Here is a 13856-nt window from a genome sequence, read left to right as displayed (position 1 = left end):
AGATTTGATTTTATTTACTTGAAAGGCAGAGAGCGGGAAGAGAGCTCTTCCGTGGCCCACTCCACTCTAAATAGTGGCAACAGCCAGGCGTGACCAGCAGCTCCATCCGGGTCTCCCCCGTGGGTGTCAGGGGCCCAAGAGCGTTGGCAGGAGGCTGGACCGGAAGTGGAGCTGCTGGGACTGGAACCCGCGATCTGCAGGGACGGCGGTGTTGCTGAGCCCAGGGTGGCAGTGTGTTGGCCTGCAGCTGCAGCCGGCACGTCCTGCTCCCTGTTTTGTCTGAAACAGGATCCCCTCGCTGTTGCCATCCCAGAGGCTCCAGCGGCTGCAGCCTCGCCACTCCCTCTTTACCCGAGCGCTTGCTAGGAAGCGCCCCCCAGCCGCCTTCCCGGTCTTTCTGCACCTGCCCGGCCTCCCAGCCTCGGCTCTCGGGGCGGGAAGCGTATGGCTCTGCGGGGCTGGGGTTCCTCGGTGGAGTTTTCGGGACAGGATGCGCGGTCCCCGGGGTGGCGCGTGCGTCTGCATCTGGAGATGCCCGCCACTCTAGGGCCGGGGGATGGGCTCGGGCCGCACAGCCGGGCCGGGGCCGAGCCGGCGGGGGACGGCCCGGGACCCCACGGGAAAGAGACGCTTCCTTCCCGGCCTCCTGCTGCCCGGAAATCCCCCCGCGCTCGGACTGCCTGCCGCGCGGGGTCGCGGGCAAGGGCGGCGCGAGGGGGCGGGGAGGCACGGGCTGCACGATTCGGGGAAAGCAGAAGCGAGCCCCGCTCTGACGAGCTGGGATCTGGGAAGAGAAACTCGAGGGCGCCGCCGCCCCCACCCCAGCGCTCGGCTGACCGCTCCTCTTAGAAGCGCGCAGAAGAGGGTCTCTGGGGAGTGGACGGCTAGCCCACTGCTCGCACCTCCCGGCTCCACGGCGGAGGATTGGGCCACTTCCCCGCCACGCCCTCCTCTCGTATCGGGGTGCGCCCGCCCCGCCCGGCCCTCCACTCGCGCCGGTAGCAGCACTGGCCCACGGCGCAGGACCAGCCCAGGACCCGAGAGGCCGCCGCAACAGGCCCGTTATCCACCCACCCTCGGACCCGCTCCCGACCCCAGACCCGCCGGATCTTCTGCCGACACTGCTGTACGCCCCCAGCCCCCTACCCTGCCTCTCTGGACCCCTGGGAGGACCCCGAGGCTCCTGCCCGCCCCTTCTACCCGGCACGGGGTCCCCGAGACCCTCTCCTGGTCCCTGACGTCCTCCTGCAGGTCCCCAGAGCGGCCGGGGCCAGCACCCCTCTGAACCCCAGGGCTGCCCACGGCTGGAGCGCGCCATGCGGCTGCGGGAGCTCCCGCCCCGGTTCTGGCTCCTGGCCCTGCTGCTCCCGCCGCTGCCGCCGCCAGCGCGCGCTGAGACCTCGGCGCAGGACGTGAGCCTGGGCGTGGTGAGCGCGGGAGTTCGCGGGCCCCTGGGATCCGCAGGGAGGTTTGGGCGAGGGAAGCTTGGGCCGGACACTTGAGCCCTGAGGAGGCACGGTGAGGGTGGCTTCCAGTAGTCCAAGGGTGACTGGGATTGGGGTGCGGGGACCTGGATTCCTGGATCTGTCCGAGGGTTTGGGGCCCAGATTTAGGGTCTGGAAAGGAGCTGGAGGGTGGGGCACTTGGGCAGAGGAGCAGGGGGGCCTCTGTTGGGCTGGGGGTCCGGGGAGGGGCGGTTCTTCAGGATGGAGGTGGCAAGGGAGGGACCCATCCCTTTTACCCCCCCACCCCCACCCCGGAGACTCACCTGTGCTCCGTGGCGGCCTAGGACTGGCTGACCCGCTATGGCTACCTGCCGCCACCTGACCCAGTGCAGGCCCAGCTGCAGAGCCTGGAGAAGCTTCGTGATGCGGTCAAGGTCATGCAGAGGTTCGCTGGGCTGCCTGAGACCGGCCTCATGGGTAGGTGGACCCCGCCCTGCCCGTGCAGCCCCAGGCCCTGCCTCTGCATCCAGCCAGCCAGCGTGCACCTGAGCACAGGCAGCCCAAACCCAGAGTGATGGAGAATCTGTCACAGGCTGAGTGGTCTCAGGCTCCACCAGTGTGGTGGGAGACAAGGCCCCTGCCCCAGGGAGCGGCCGTTCTGGAGTGAGACTGGGGAGAGGTCAAGGATTTAAACATAATTTCCCACGAAGAGGCGCCAGCCCTGGGAGCTGTGGGGCCAGAGCACCCCCAGCCAGGGCCTGCCCAGCTGCCCGGGGAAGGTGCTGGGTTTGAGTCCAGGGGCAGTGAGCGGCCGGGAGGGTGTGAAGGCGGAAGGCGACCCCGTTGGGTTTGCAGTTCTACTCCTTTCCTGTGGTTGCTAACGGAGAACAGAGAACGGAGGGCAGGCGGCTGTAGCACATGGACAGGGGGTGATGGCCGGCAATGGGGATGGATGTGGCCAGAGGCTGTTGGATTGCAGGTGTCTGGGGGGTAGATCTGCAGGGTACCTCTGCAGTTAAATGGGAAAGGCAGAGGGGGCTTGTGGGAGCTGGGCTGGCTCACGGGACTCTACTGTGGTGCCCTCACTCGTGCGCCACCCACAAGCGGGTTCTCAACCCTGGGCCACCTCTGTGCAAGGGCTGAGGTCTGGGCCCCGTGTGGCCGCCAGGAGCGCAGAGGACGGCCCTGTGGGGTGTGGGCGGTCCCCCGCAGGCGTTCAGCCTCACACGGAGGGGTCCTCACTGCACCAGCCGCGGGCGCTCAGGGAAGGAGGACCACCTGGCTGGAGCTGGGTGACCCCGCCTGGAAGGGCAGCGCTGAGAGTCTGGTGTGACCTGGCTTCCACTCCGGGCTGCGGGGTCTCGGTTTGCTGACGCCACAACCGGGCCAGAGCACCCTGCCGCCCATGCCCCTCGCACTGTGCAGACCCGCAGTAGCTGGCCGCCAAGCGCAAGCCCCGCCCTGCGGCTGACGCACCCCCCCCCCGCCCCGTCTGTCTCCCACAGATCGGCAGACCCTCGCCACCATGCGCAAGCCCCGCTGCTCGCTGCCCGACGTGCTGGGGGCGGCCGGGCTGGTCCGGCGCCGCCGCCGCTATGCCCTGAGTGGCAGCGTGTGGCCGAAGCGGACCCTGACGTGGAGGTGGGTGCTGGAGCCCGCCCTCCTTGGGGTCTGCACGGCGGCCCTTCCCCTCCGCGGCCGACCTGTTGCCCCCCTCTCCCTCCAGGGTGCGTTCCTTCCCCCGGAGCTCCCGGCTGAGCCAGGAGACGGTGCGGACCCTCCTGAGCTACGCACTGGCCGTGTGGGGCGCCGAGTCCGGCCTCACCTTTCACGAGGTGGATGCCCGGCACCAGGAACCCGACATCCACATCGACTTCGCCCGGGCCTACCACCAGGACAGCTACCCCTTCGACGGGCTGGGGGGCACCCTGGCCCACGCCTTCTTCCCCGGGGAGCACCCCATCTCCGGGGACACCCACTTCGATGATGAGGAGACCTGGACTTTCGGGTCGAAAGGTAACGGTCTTTGGAGAGGTCCTCTCCCCAGGTGTGTGGAGCCCTAAGAGTTGGGGTTACCTTCACTGAGTAATGGCAGCTGGATTGCTCAGGGTCTCCAGGGAAACCGCAGCTACAGAATGTGTGTGTGTGTGTGTATGTGAGAGAGAGAGAGAGAGAGAGAGACAGAGAGAGAGACTTGTGTGACATATATCTTTACAAATTTTTTCTGAAATTTTTTCATTTTTAAAAATCTATTTGAAAGACAGAGACAGAGGTAGACAGAGACATCTCCCATCTGCCAGTTTCCTCCCCAAATGCCTGTAGCAGCTGGGACTAGGCCAGGCCCAAGCCAGGAGCCAGGAACTCCATCTGGGTCTCCCGCATGGCGGCCACTGTCCCGTGGGGCCAGCCCCTGGCACGTGTCAGGCAGTTCATCTACACAGCATTCGTCGCAATGCCTGGGCTCTGGTCTGACCAAAGAGCCGGGCACGATGACCCGGCCAAAGTGGTGCCCACAGTCCACCTCCGCGGAGGCCGGCCAGGGGCCCAGCTCCCAGCTGGGGCTGAGGCCGGGGCACCAACAGGGCTCTGCACAGCAGCTGAGTCAGAAGAGTTACACCACACACGGTGACACAGCCGCACAGAGACACAGCACGGAAACCCTGAGCCACAGGTGCTCACGGGAGGGGCTGCTTCCTGGAAGGGTGCCCCCCCCACCCAACTGGGAGCACAAAATACCACAAGGCCAGGCCCCCTGGTCCTACCCCCCGGTGTACGCGCTGGGGGAGACGCAGGAAGTCAGCACCAGCCTCACCAGCAGGGCCGGGAGGAGCCACGGAAGGGAGGAAGGGCTGTGACGTGGGCGGATCGCGAGGAGGGCAGCTCCCACATCCCACAGTCTGGGGATGGAGTGGGAGCACCTGGACGATGCGGTTCTGAAGGCAGTGGGTTCATGGGAGAAAGATCCCTGGGGAGGCAGAGGCAGGATGCGGGGAGTGGCTGTGGGGTCCAGCACGAAGATGTTGGGGGTGATGGGGCGGGGAGGGACCTGAATTGTCAGGGCAGGCACAGGTTGGGGTCTGGCTGGTGGGGGGCGGCGCCGAGTGCAGTCTGGGTGCCGGCTCGCGGTGCTCTGCCCACTGCATGCAGGGCCTGGCACTCTTCCGTCAGAACAGGCTCCCCAGAAGTGGAGCTCCCGAGGGGGACTCATGCATGAGCCATCCCCGGGCGCATGCTGGGGGGATGGGGCGGAGGGAAGCAGGAGAAGCTGAGCCAGGATGTGGTCTGGCTGGACGAGTGCCCATCCAGGGCTCTGCAGAGGCGATGCCTGGGGTGTGGTCCTGCCCGGACGAGGCCCAGCTCCCAGCTGGGGGCTGCTCAGGGAGCTGGAGTGGGGAGGAGAGGCAGGGTTGGGGGGCAGCAGGGACGGTGCATGGGCCCTGCTGAGGCTTTGGGCAATGCACAGATGGCATCCACACAGTGAGGCAGTGTAGACAGACAATGTGATGGTGTAGACAGTAAACTGGTATAGACAGCCAGCTGGTATAGATAACAAGGTGCTGTAACAGATAGTAAGGTGGTGTAGACAGTGAGTGGAGTGGACAGGTGGTGTAGACTGTGAGGTGGTGTAGTAGTGAGGTGGTGTAGATGGTGAGCTGGGGTTGACAAGTGGTGTAGACAGGTGATGTAGATAGATAGTAAGGTGGTGTAGACAGTGAACTGGTGTAGATAGGTGGTGTAGACTGTGAGGTGGTGTAGACGGTGAGCTGGGGTAGACAGGTGGTATAGACAGACAGGTGATGTGGATAGATAGTGAGGTAATATAGACAGTGAGGTGTGTGGGTGCTAGGAGTAATTCGCCCATAGCTCTTGGCTCAGGCCTGGGTTCCGTGCTGGAGCTGACTGGCAGCAGGCCGTGGGGGGTGGGGGGGCAGGAAGGTTCCAGAAGGGCAGTGGAGAATGTGGAAGTCCAGTGCAGAAGCCAAGAAGTGGTGGCTGGAGGGACGGGGGAGATGCTGTGCTTGTCCTGGAGGGGGTGAGCGAGGCAGAATCCTCACCAGGGCAGGGCAGGGCAGGGCAGGGCAGGGCAGGGCAGGGCAGGGCAGGGGCAGGAGGTGTGAAGACCAAGCCGGCTGCCCTGGGTGACCGGAAGTTGTAGGTTACACCGCCGGTCCTGATGAAATAGGAAACACTTTTGTCATCCCAGAGGAGGGGGCGGGGCCCCACGGCAGCTCAAGGGGCTGTGGGTCTGGAGGGGAGGCTGCGAGCAGGGCTGGGGGTGGGCCCTGGTGACCACCCGGGGCGTCCCGCTGGGCTGGGCTGCACAGTTGTGCAATTTCCCCCAGCTGCATAGCGTGACAAGTGTGCAGCAGGGGTGCAGGACCCGGAAGCCCTGGGCAGCCGGAGCAGAGGCGAGGCGAGGAAGGAAGGTGAGGGAAGAACCAGACCTGGTTTAGACACCAAGTTTCCTCCAGTTTCTCAGAAAGAAAGGAGAGCAACAACAGAGCCAGCGGTGCACGCCGACACGGTGCAGGCTGACCACACCCACCCCCGGCCGCTGCAGGAGGGCGGGGCGGCTGGCACCTGCCCTTGTGCCTCGGTTCCCTGCTCTGTGGATGGGCGGGAGGCCAGGGCTTTGGTCCTCGCTGGATGCACCCAGATGTCTCACCCTCAGGCTCTCACGCTCCCTATTGGGCTGCAGGAAAACTCGATTTCCAGTTCAGGTCGGGCAGACCTGTGTCCAGTGTCGCCAGCCCTAAGGAGATTCCTGGGAAGCAGAGCAGCGCCTGGGGTGGGGTCACCTGGCCCCAGCCCATCCGCCTGCCTCTCCTGCAGCAGGAGCCGGCTGGCAGGGCTGGCAGCCGGCGGATCGATGAGGAGCTGGGATTCGGCCAGCAGGGGAGCGAGAAGGGGCTGTGTCCTGGCTCTTGCGCTGGATCCCACAGGAGAGGCTGGGAGGAGGCGGGCCCTGGGCCAGTGGGCTGCGGCCTGAGAGTGCCTGCTGGAGCGGGCACGGAGTGGGAGGGGGGGTGAAGGAGCAGGGAGAGGGGCAGGGGGGAGGCGTGGGGAGCTGAAGCCACCATCAGCCTAGGCTCCTAGCAGGTAGGGTGCTGACAGGGTTGGGGGAGATGAGCGGGGAGGAGGGGGTTTCCTGGGCCAGGGCTTCCTGGAGAGACCCCCGTGGAGGGCCCCTTGGGCTCGCCTCCAGTGTAGGGACCAAGCCTTCCACATATCAGCGAAAGGTGGCCCAACCCCCATGGCCTCTGCAGCCCTGTAGCCTAGCACCATCCAACAGGGCTGAATGGTCCAGGAGTGAGCCAGTGGGGGTGGGGGGGTGGGGTGGTGGGGGGGTGGCCTCTCCTTCAGCCCCATTCTCCCCACTCCCCAGATGGCGAAGGGACAGACCTGTTCGCCGTGGCTGTCCACGAGTTCGGCCACGCCCTGGGACTGGGGCACTCCTCCGCCCCCAACTCCATCATGAGGCCCTTCTACCAGGGCCCCGTGGGCGACCCCGACAAGTACCGCCTGTCCCAGGATGACATCGAAGGCCTGCAGCAGCTGTATGGTACGGTGCCTGGAGGCGGCCCCTGTGGCCTGTGCCCCAGGGCTGGGTGACCCACACCTGCCTCTCTCCCCACAGGGAAAGTGCCCCAAACCCCACAGGGCACGCCCACTCGGAGACCCCTGGCTCCTCCCCCTCTGCCCCCGACCCCGCTCCCAGACAGGTGAGTCCCAGGGCCCCGCCTCGGCTGGCCAGCTCCCCGGTGGAGCCCTCATTTAGGGTGGGAGGAGCTCACCTGTCCCTTCCTCCCTAGCCCTACGTGGCCCATCCCAGACCGGTGTGAGGGCCACTTCGACGCTATTGCCAACATCCGCGGCGAAACCTTCTTCTTCAAGGGTGCGTGACCTGGGATGGCCCTCGGCCTCCCCTGTCTGGCTTTCTACCCACTCAGGGGCACTCGTCTGGGCTAGGTGGGGACGTTTCTGGGAAGTGGGACCCTGAGCGCTAGAAGGGGGGGGGGGCACGGTGGTCCCCCGAGGCTCGCCGCGTGGTTTCCAGAAGTCTCTGCCCGTCTCCTGCGCCCTCCACACAGGCCCCTGGTTCTGGCGCCTGCAGCCTTCGGGGCAGCTGGTGTCGCCCCGGCCCGCGCGGCTGCACCGTTTCTGGGAGGGGCTGCCCGCCCAGGTGACGGTGGTCCAGGCCGCCTACGCGCGGCACCGCGACGGCCGCATCCTCCTGTTCAGCGGTGAGTGGGGCTGCGCGGCGGGGCCGGCCGGCCGGGGCCCGCGCGGGTCACTCACACCCGGCCGCGCCCTCCAGGCCCGCAGTTCTGGGAGTTCCGGGACCGACAGCTGGACGGCCCGGCGCGGCCGCTCACCGAGCTGGGGCTGCCGCCGGGGCTGGAGGTGGACGCCGTGTTCTCGTGGCCGGCCAACGGCAAGACCTACCTGGTCCGGGGCCGGAGCTACTGGCGCTTCGACGAGGAGGCCCGGCGCGCCGACCCCGGCTACCCCCGCGACCTGAGCCTCTGGGAGGGGGCGCCGCTAGCGCCTGACGACGTCACCGTCAGCAACGCAGGTACCGGGGCTGGCCCGGGGGTGGGGTCGCGGGGCGCCCGCGGGCAGCCGGGACGCAGCCTCTGACGCGTCCCCCGCCCCCCGCAGGCGACACCTACTTCTTCAAGGGCACCCAATACTGGCGCTTTCCCAAAGGCAGCGTCAAGACCGAGCCGGACTCCCCTCAGCCCATGGGGCCAGAGTGGCTGGACTGCCCCGCCTCCACCTCGGGCCCTCACGCCCCCAAGCCCCCTAAAGCGACCCCCAGGTCCGGAGCCTGCGATTGCCAATGCGAGCTCAACCAGGCGGCGGGCCGGCCGCCCACGCCCTTCCTGCTGTCCCTTCTGCCCCTGCTGGCAGGGGGCCTCGCCTCCCGCTGCGGGGGGTCGTCCTAAGCTGGGCACTCCCTACCTGGAAAGGGGCCGGACGTGGTAGGGGTTTGGGAGGCGCAGCCCGGCCCCTTCCTGTTGCCAGGGACGATGGCTCCCGCGAGGACGAGCCGGGGGATTCTCCGCAGAGGGCGGCGCCACCTGAGACCTGACCGCCCTGGCGCTGGGCTCGGCCTCCCGGGACCACGGCGCTCCACAGCCGCCTCCGAGGCGCGCCGCCAGGGGGCGCCCGCGCGCAGCGACCCCGCTCCGCTCCCGCTCCAAGCGGCCGCCAGGGGGCGGTGCGGACCTGGCCCAGCCTCGGGGGGATCCAACTGGACGAGGCAGCCAGGGACAGAAGGCTGCTGGGCTGCTGGAGGCCCGGATGTGTTCTGCCCGCCCCCTCGAGGGTCACTGGAAGGGGATGCTGCCCCCGCGGGACCCTCCCCTCCACCCTTGCCCCATCCGGAACAGCCGGCCTGACCTGGAGTGCCTGTACGTGTCTGGGGGACAGGCCTTGTCCACCTGCGGCTCCCTACCCCTTTCTGCTCTCCTGATGTCCCAGTCACCGCCATGTGTTGGGGACCCAGCTCCAGCCCGGAAACCCCTCCCCAGGGACCTACGGACACCACCTGGGTGATGTCAGCAGCCTAGCGATCCCGTTTCCACTCCCCTCTATCCTGGTCACACAGCCTGGATCACCCTGGTCCAGAAGTGACCCCACTGCCCAGTGAAGCCCCTCTCATCCGAAGGTCTCCCAGCTGCACACTGGGGCGGTGCCAGTTCCCTCCAGCAGAACGGGCTGGGTGGGTGGGAAGGTGGGGGCTGCGCCCTTTCTTAACCGGGTCACTGCCCCCTTGGCAATAGGGTGGCCCTAGTTCAGGGTGAGGGTGAGTGGAACCTGGGCCAGCTTGTTCACTCCCACACCCACAGATCCATAGCCTCGGCCATGGCCTCTGGAACTGTGCTTCTGGAATCTTCCGAGTCCGAAGAGCATGGAGAACTTCAAAACGGGGATACCATCCTCCGAGTCCACATTGTGGGGGGGCCTGGGTCCGCATTGTCGCATGCTGTGGGGAGGGGGTTGGGGAGCCGGAGCTAGCCCTCCGCCATCAGGTCTCTGCCTTGGCCTGTTAGGGACCAGCTACAGGACCATGGTCTGAGAGCTGCCCGCCCCCATGGGTGGGGCCGCCCCGTGGGGGCCTCCTCCAGGCTGGCCCCCAGACCCTGAGGCTGTGGGCAGCCATCCCAACGGCCAGGGGGAAACCTGCCCCCAGCTTTTCATGACCAAATGGGCCAATATGAGCGTGAGAGCTAGGGGTCAGGACCAGTGGTGACCTGACGGTCTCAGTGCCAGGAAACCTCGTGGACCTCTGTTCAGTGCCTTTCCAAGTTGGAGGACGGGACAGCTGTCCCCCAGAGACGTGCAGCCCTGGCTGAGAAGACACGGCAGGGTCAGCAGTGATGGCCCTGCTGTGCAGAAGGTGGATCCAGGCCCTTGGGATGAGGAAGCTGAGAGCGGGGGGGGGGGGGGGGCAGCGAAGGCTGCCGATTGTGCAACGGGTGCTTTCCAGAGTTGCAGGGACTGCTGAGCCTGCTGCCGGGAAGGGGCTTTGGGGAGACACTGTGAGGGCAGGCGCAGCCGCAGTCAAAGCTGAAACCTGTATCCTCCCAAGGACTCCAAGGAATTCATTGCAATCAGGCGTCTGATAAGGGGCCTGCACCCAGGGTGTATAAAAACCTCTTGCAACGTAACAACGACAGGGCCCGTTTCCGTGTTCGTCTTCCTTGTGCACACACGCACAAGGGGTCAAAGAGCACCTGAACGGATTTGTAAATAAGCCAGTGGCTGGCTACCCTTTACAACAGTGGACTGGGGCTGGAGGGGGCGGGGAGAGTGCGCGGCTGGGACCCTGGAACGCAGCAGGCACCTGCTCCAAGGCCCAAACCCACAGTGCCTGTGGCCCAGGATCCCACCGTGGCTCCCGGGGAGGGGTTCACAGCAGATCTGCTCGTGGGCAACGCCAGGTGGCTTCAACCCCAGTGACCGTCATCGGGAAACCACGTGGCCCAGCCCACTGTATTTAGCCAGGACAGGGAAGGCTGCGCGGCCACGCCAGGCACAGAGACCACATGCGCTGTGACTCCATTTCTATGACGTGTCCAGGAGGATGGGGGGTGTTGGGGGCAGGACTTCTTCCTGAAGTGATAGCAAACTTTGCACTGTGTTGTACGCTTCAATGGGTGGGCTGCTTTGCGATGTGAATTCTAGCTCAATAAAGCCACAGAAACACGGGACAACACCCAGAGGAACTCCTGGAGAGGGCCCAGTGCTGGGGGGTGCCCAGTGTCGGCTGAGGCCGGGGCAGCTCCCTTCTCTCGCACTCTGGAACTCAGGTTCTGGACTTCCTGGGTGTGGAAGGGGAGAGGTATCGGACATCCGAATGGGCTCCTGAGTGACCGGAGGGTGACAGCTGGCATCTGCCCAAGCCAAGTGAGACTTTCTCTAGGGAAGTGTCAGTCATGGCTGAATCCCTTAAGGAGGTCTTACTGGGGGCTGGCGCTGTGGCGCAGCAGTTACGCTGCTGCCTGAGAGGCCGGCATCCTGCATGGGTGCTGAGTGGAGTCCTGGCTGTGTTACTTCTGATCCGGCCCCCTGTTAATGGCCTGGGAAAGCAGCAGAGGATGACCCAGGTGCTTGGGCCCCTGCACCCATGTGGGAGACCTGGATGGAGTTCCAGGCTCCTGGGTTCGGCCCGGCCCAGCCCTGGCCCTTGTGGCCATCTGGGGAGTGAACCAGCAGAGGGGAGGCCTCTCTCCCTCTTGCTCTCTTCCTCTATCTGTGTGTTGCTCCGCCTTTCCAATAATTTTTTTTTTTTGACAGGCAGAGTGGACAGTGAGAGAGAGACAGAGAGAAAGGTCTTCCTTTGCCGTTGGTTCACCCTCCAATGGCCGCCGCGGCCGGCGCGCTGCGGCCGGCGCACCGCGCTGATCCAATGGCAGGAGCCAGGAGCCAGGTGCTTTTTTTCCTGGTCTCCCATGGGGTGCAGGGCCCAAGCACCTGGGCCATCCTCCACTGCACTCCCTGGCCACAGCAGAGAGCTGGTCTAGAAGAGGGGCAACCGGGACAGAATCCGGCGCCCCAACCGGGACTAGAACCCAGTGTGCCGGCGCCGCTAGGTGGAGGATTAGCCTAGTGAGCAGCGGCGCCGGCTCCAATAAATTTTTAAAAATAAAAATTAAAAAAGGAGCTGCTGGCAACTGACCTCACCACTCCCAAGAGCAGTGGTTTTTCTGGGGACCCCCTGGTTAGACCCTGGCCCCCGCTGCCGAGCACCTACACTGTCGGCAGCCGCCCGCATCCTCCTGGGAAGGGCGCGTCCCTCTGCTTGCTGCCCTTTCCACCTCCAGGAGCCCTGTCCCCCTGAGTCCCCCCAGAGCCCTCTGTTGGCTTCCCTGGCAGCTCCAGGCTCGAGAGGCTGCTGGTGGCTCCTCCGTCCCAGCTCAGCACGCTCAGGGTCCCGGGCTCCTGGACACAGAGAGTCTGCAACCCCTGACCCAGGGGAGGCCCCGTTCTAAGACCTCAGAACAGGGACGGCTAAGAAAGACCACGATGAGGCCGATGCTGTGGCGTAGCAGGTAAAGCTGGTTCCAGTCCTGGCTGCTCCTCTTCTGATCCAGCTCCCTGCTAATGCGCCTGGGAAAAGCAGCAGAGGACGGCCCACGTGCTTGGGCCCCTGCACCCACGTGCAGGAGACTGGAAGGGGCTCCTGGCTCGGGATTGGCTCAGCTCCGGCCATTGCAGCCATTTGGGGAGTGAACCAGTGGATGGAAGACCTCTCTCTCTCTAACTCTCTCTCTCTAACTCTGCCTTTAAAATAATAAATAAATAAATCTTTTAAAAAGAAGAATAGGGTGTCACGGGGTGCATGTGTCCCCCCACATGTGTGTGTTAGAGCCCTCCCCTTCCCAGCATGTCATAACATGGCCTTCTTTGGAGATAGGTTGTCAAGGCACAAGGAAGTCTTTAGTGTGGGCCCTAATCCAACAGTGGGGGAGAAGCAGGTGTTTGGCCCAGTGATTTACACCCTGTCCTATATCCCAGGGCCAGGGTTCAAGGCCCGCCTCTGGCTCTTAATTCCAGCTTTCCACTAAAGCAGACCCTGGGAGGCCGCAGGCGATAGCTTAAAATGATTGAGTCCCTGCCATCCACAGAGGAGGCCTGGATTCAGTTCTAGCTCTCTTTTTTTTTTTTTTAATTTTAATTAATTAATTAATTAATTAATTTAAAAGTCAGAGTTACACAGAGAGAAGAAGAAGGAGAGGAGAGAGAGAGAGAGAGAGAGAGAGAGAGAGAGAGAAGTCCTCCGTACACTGTTTCATTATCCATTGACCACAACGTCTGGAGCTGTGCTGATCTGAAGCCCAGGAGCTTCTTTTGGGTCTTCCACGCAGGGACAGGGGCCCAAGCACTTGAGCCATCTTCCAATGCTTTCCCAGGTCACAGCAGAGAGCTGGATCAGAACCAGGGCTCATACGGGATGCTGGCACTGCAGGCGAGAGCTTTACCCGCTATGCCACAGCACCAGCCCCGAGTTCCTAGCTTTTGGCTTCAGCCTGGCCCAGCACTGGACATTTTGAGCATTTTGGAAGTGAACCAAACAGTGAGAACACTCTGTCTCTGTCTGTCTCAAAAAAAAAAAAAAAAAAAAAAGAAAAAGAAAAAGAAAAAAAAAGAAAGAAAGAAAAGAAGCGGCTTTTGGAGCTGGTGTTGTAGGTTGTAGTGCAGGGGTTAAACCACCAAGTACAGTGCTGGCATCCCACATGATCCCACATGAGCACTAATTCAAGTTCTGGCTGCTCCACTTCCAATCCAGCTCCCTCTAATTGCCTGGGAAAGCAGCCCAAGTGCTTGGGCCCCTGCACCTGCATGGGAGGCCCGGATGAAGTTCCAGGCTCCTGGCTTCGGCCTGGCCCAGCCCAGCCTGTTGCAGTCCTTTAGGGAGTGAACCAGCAGGTAGAAGAGCTCTCTGTCTCTCCTTCTGTGTAACTCTGCCTTTGAAATAAATATATAATTTTTAATTAAAAAAGTAACTTAAAAAACGGACCCAGACACACGGAGGAGACGGCCAGTGTGGGGAGGCCGGATGCTGGCAGGAGACGAGGTGGCTGGGCTCCTGCCCCCCAGGAGAGAAGGCATTTCCAGCTGGTGGCCCTGGGAAGCCTCCGTGATGGCAGTGCTCCGCCGGGGAGGGGCTGTGGTTTCAGGAGGGAGGTGAGACAGGCTGAATGCGGCAGGCCCTCAGGGTGGGGACCCAGACTCCCCTCAAGCGCCCTTGGCACTGGGAGGGGTCAGGAGAACCCAGTCAGTGTCTGCCTTGGGCTCCCCCAGCAGACCCCCTGCCCTCTCCAGGGCCTCAGGCTTAGTGGCTGCCACAGTCTTGTCAGAACTCTGAACTTAACGTGCAGCTCCCAGCAGAGTGCCAAC

The 13856-nt window shown here is 64.0% G+C and overlaps 1 protein-coding gene across 2 annotated transcripts; it reads left to right on the top strand.

Moving 5' to 3' along the window:
* MMP25 (matrix metallopeptidase 25) lies at positions 1-11249 on the top strand. 2 transcript variants are annotated; one of them, XM_051836224.2, is made up of 11 exons: positions 1-1126; positions 1252-1427; positions 1790-1922; positions 2951-3086; positions 3172-3461; positions 6832-7008; positions 7084-7168; positions 7259-7341; positions 7538-7690; positions 7765-8022; positions 8109-11249. In XM_051836224.2, the coding sequence occupies exons 2-11, from the start codon at positions 1317-1319 to the stop codon at positions 8393-8395; spliced, it is 1713 nt and encodes a 570-aa protein (XP_051692184.2). In that variant the 5' UTR covers positions 1-1126; positions 1252-1316; the 3' UTR covers positions 8396-11249. The 2 variants fall into 2 exon arrangements, with proteins under 2 accessions (XP_051692184.2, XP_069920425.1); XM_070064324.1 differs by having other exon boundaries at positions 1-1427.
* Positions 11250-13856: the final 2607 nt, after the last annotated feature.

The sequence above is a fragment of the Oryctolagus cuniculus genome, chromosome 19 (genome assembly GCF_964237555.1).
Source record: "Oryctolagus cuniculus chromosome 19, mOryCun1.1, whole genome shotgun sequence".
NCBI lineage: Eukaryota > Metazoa > Chordata > Mammalia > Lagomorpha > Leporidae > Oryctolagus > Oryctolagus cuniculus.
This window is presented reverse-complemented; position numbering and strand designations above follow the sequence as displayed.

Coding starts and splice junctions, on each gene's coding strand:
- MMP25 (XM_051836224.2), top strand. CDS start 1,317: ATGCGGCTGCGGGAGCTCCCGCCCCGGTTCTGGCTCCTGGCCCTGCTG. Junction 7,009..7,083: donor AGGCCTGCAGCAGCTGTATG/GTACGGTGCCTG, acceptor CTCTCCCCACAG/GGAAAGTGCCCCAAACCCCA. Junction 7,342..7,537: donor CGAAACCTTCTTCTTCAAGG/GTGCGTGACCTG, acceptor CCCTCCACACAG/GCCCCTGGTTCTGGCGCCTG.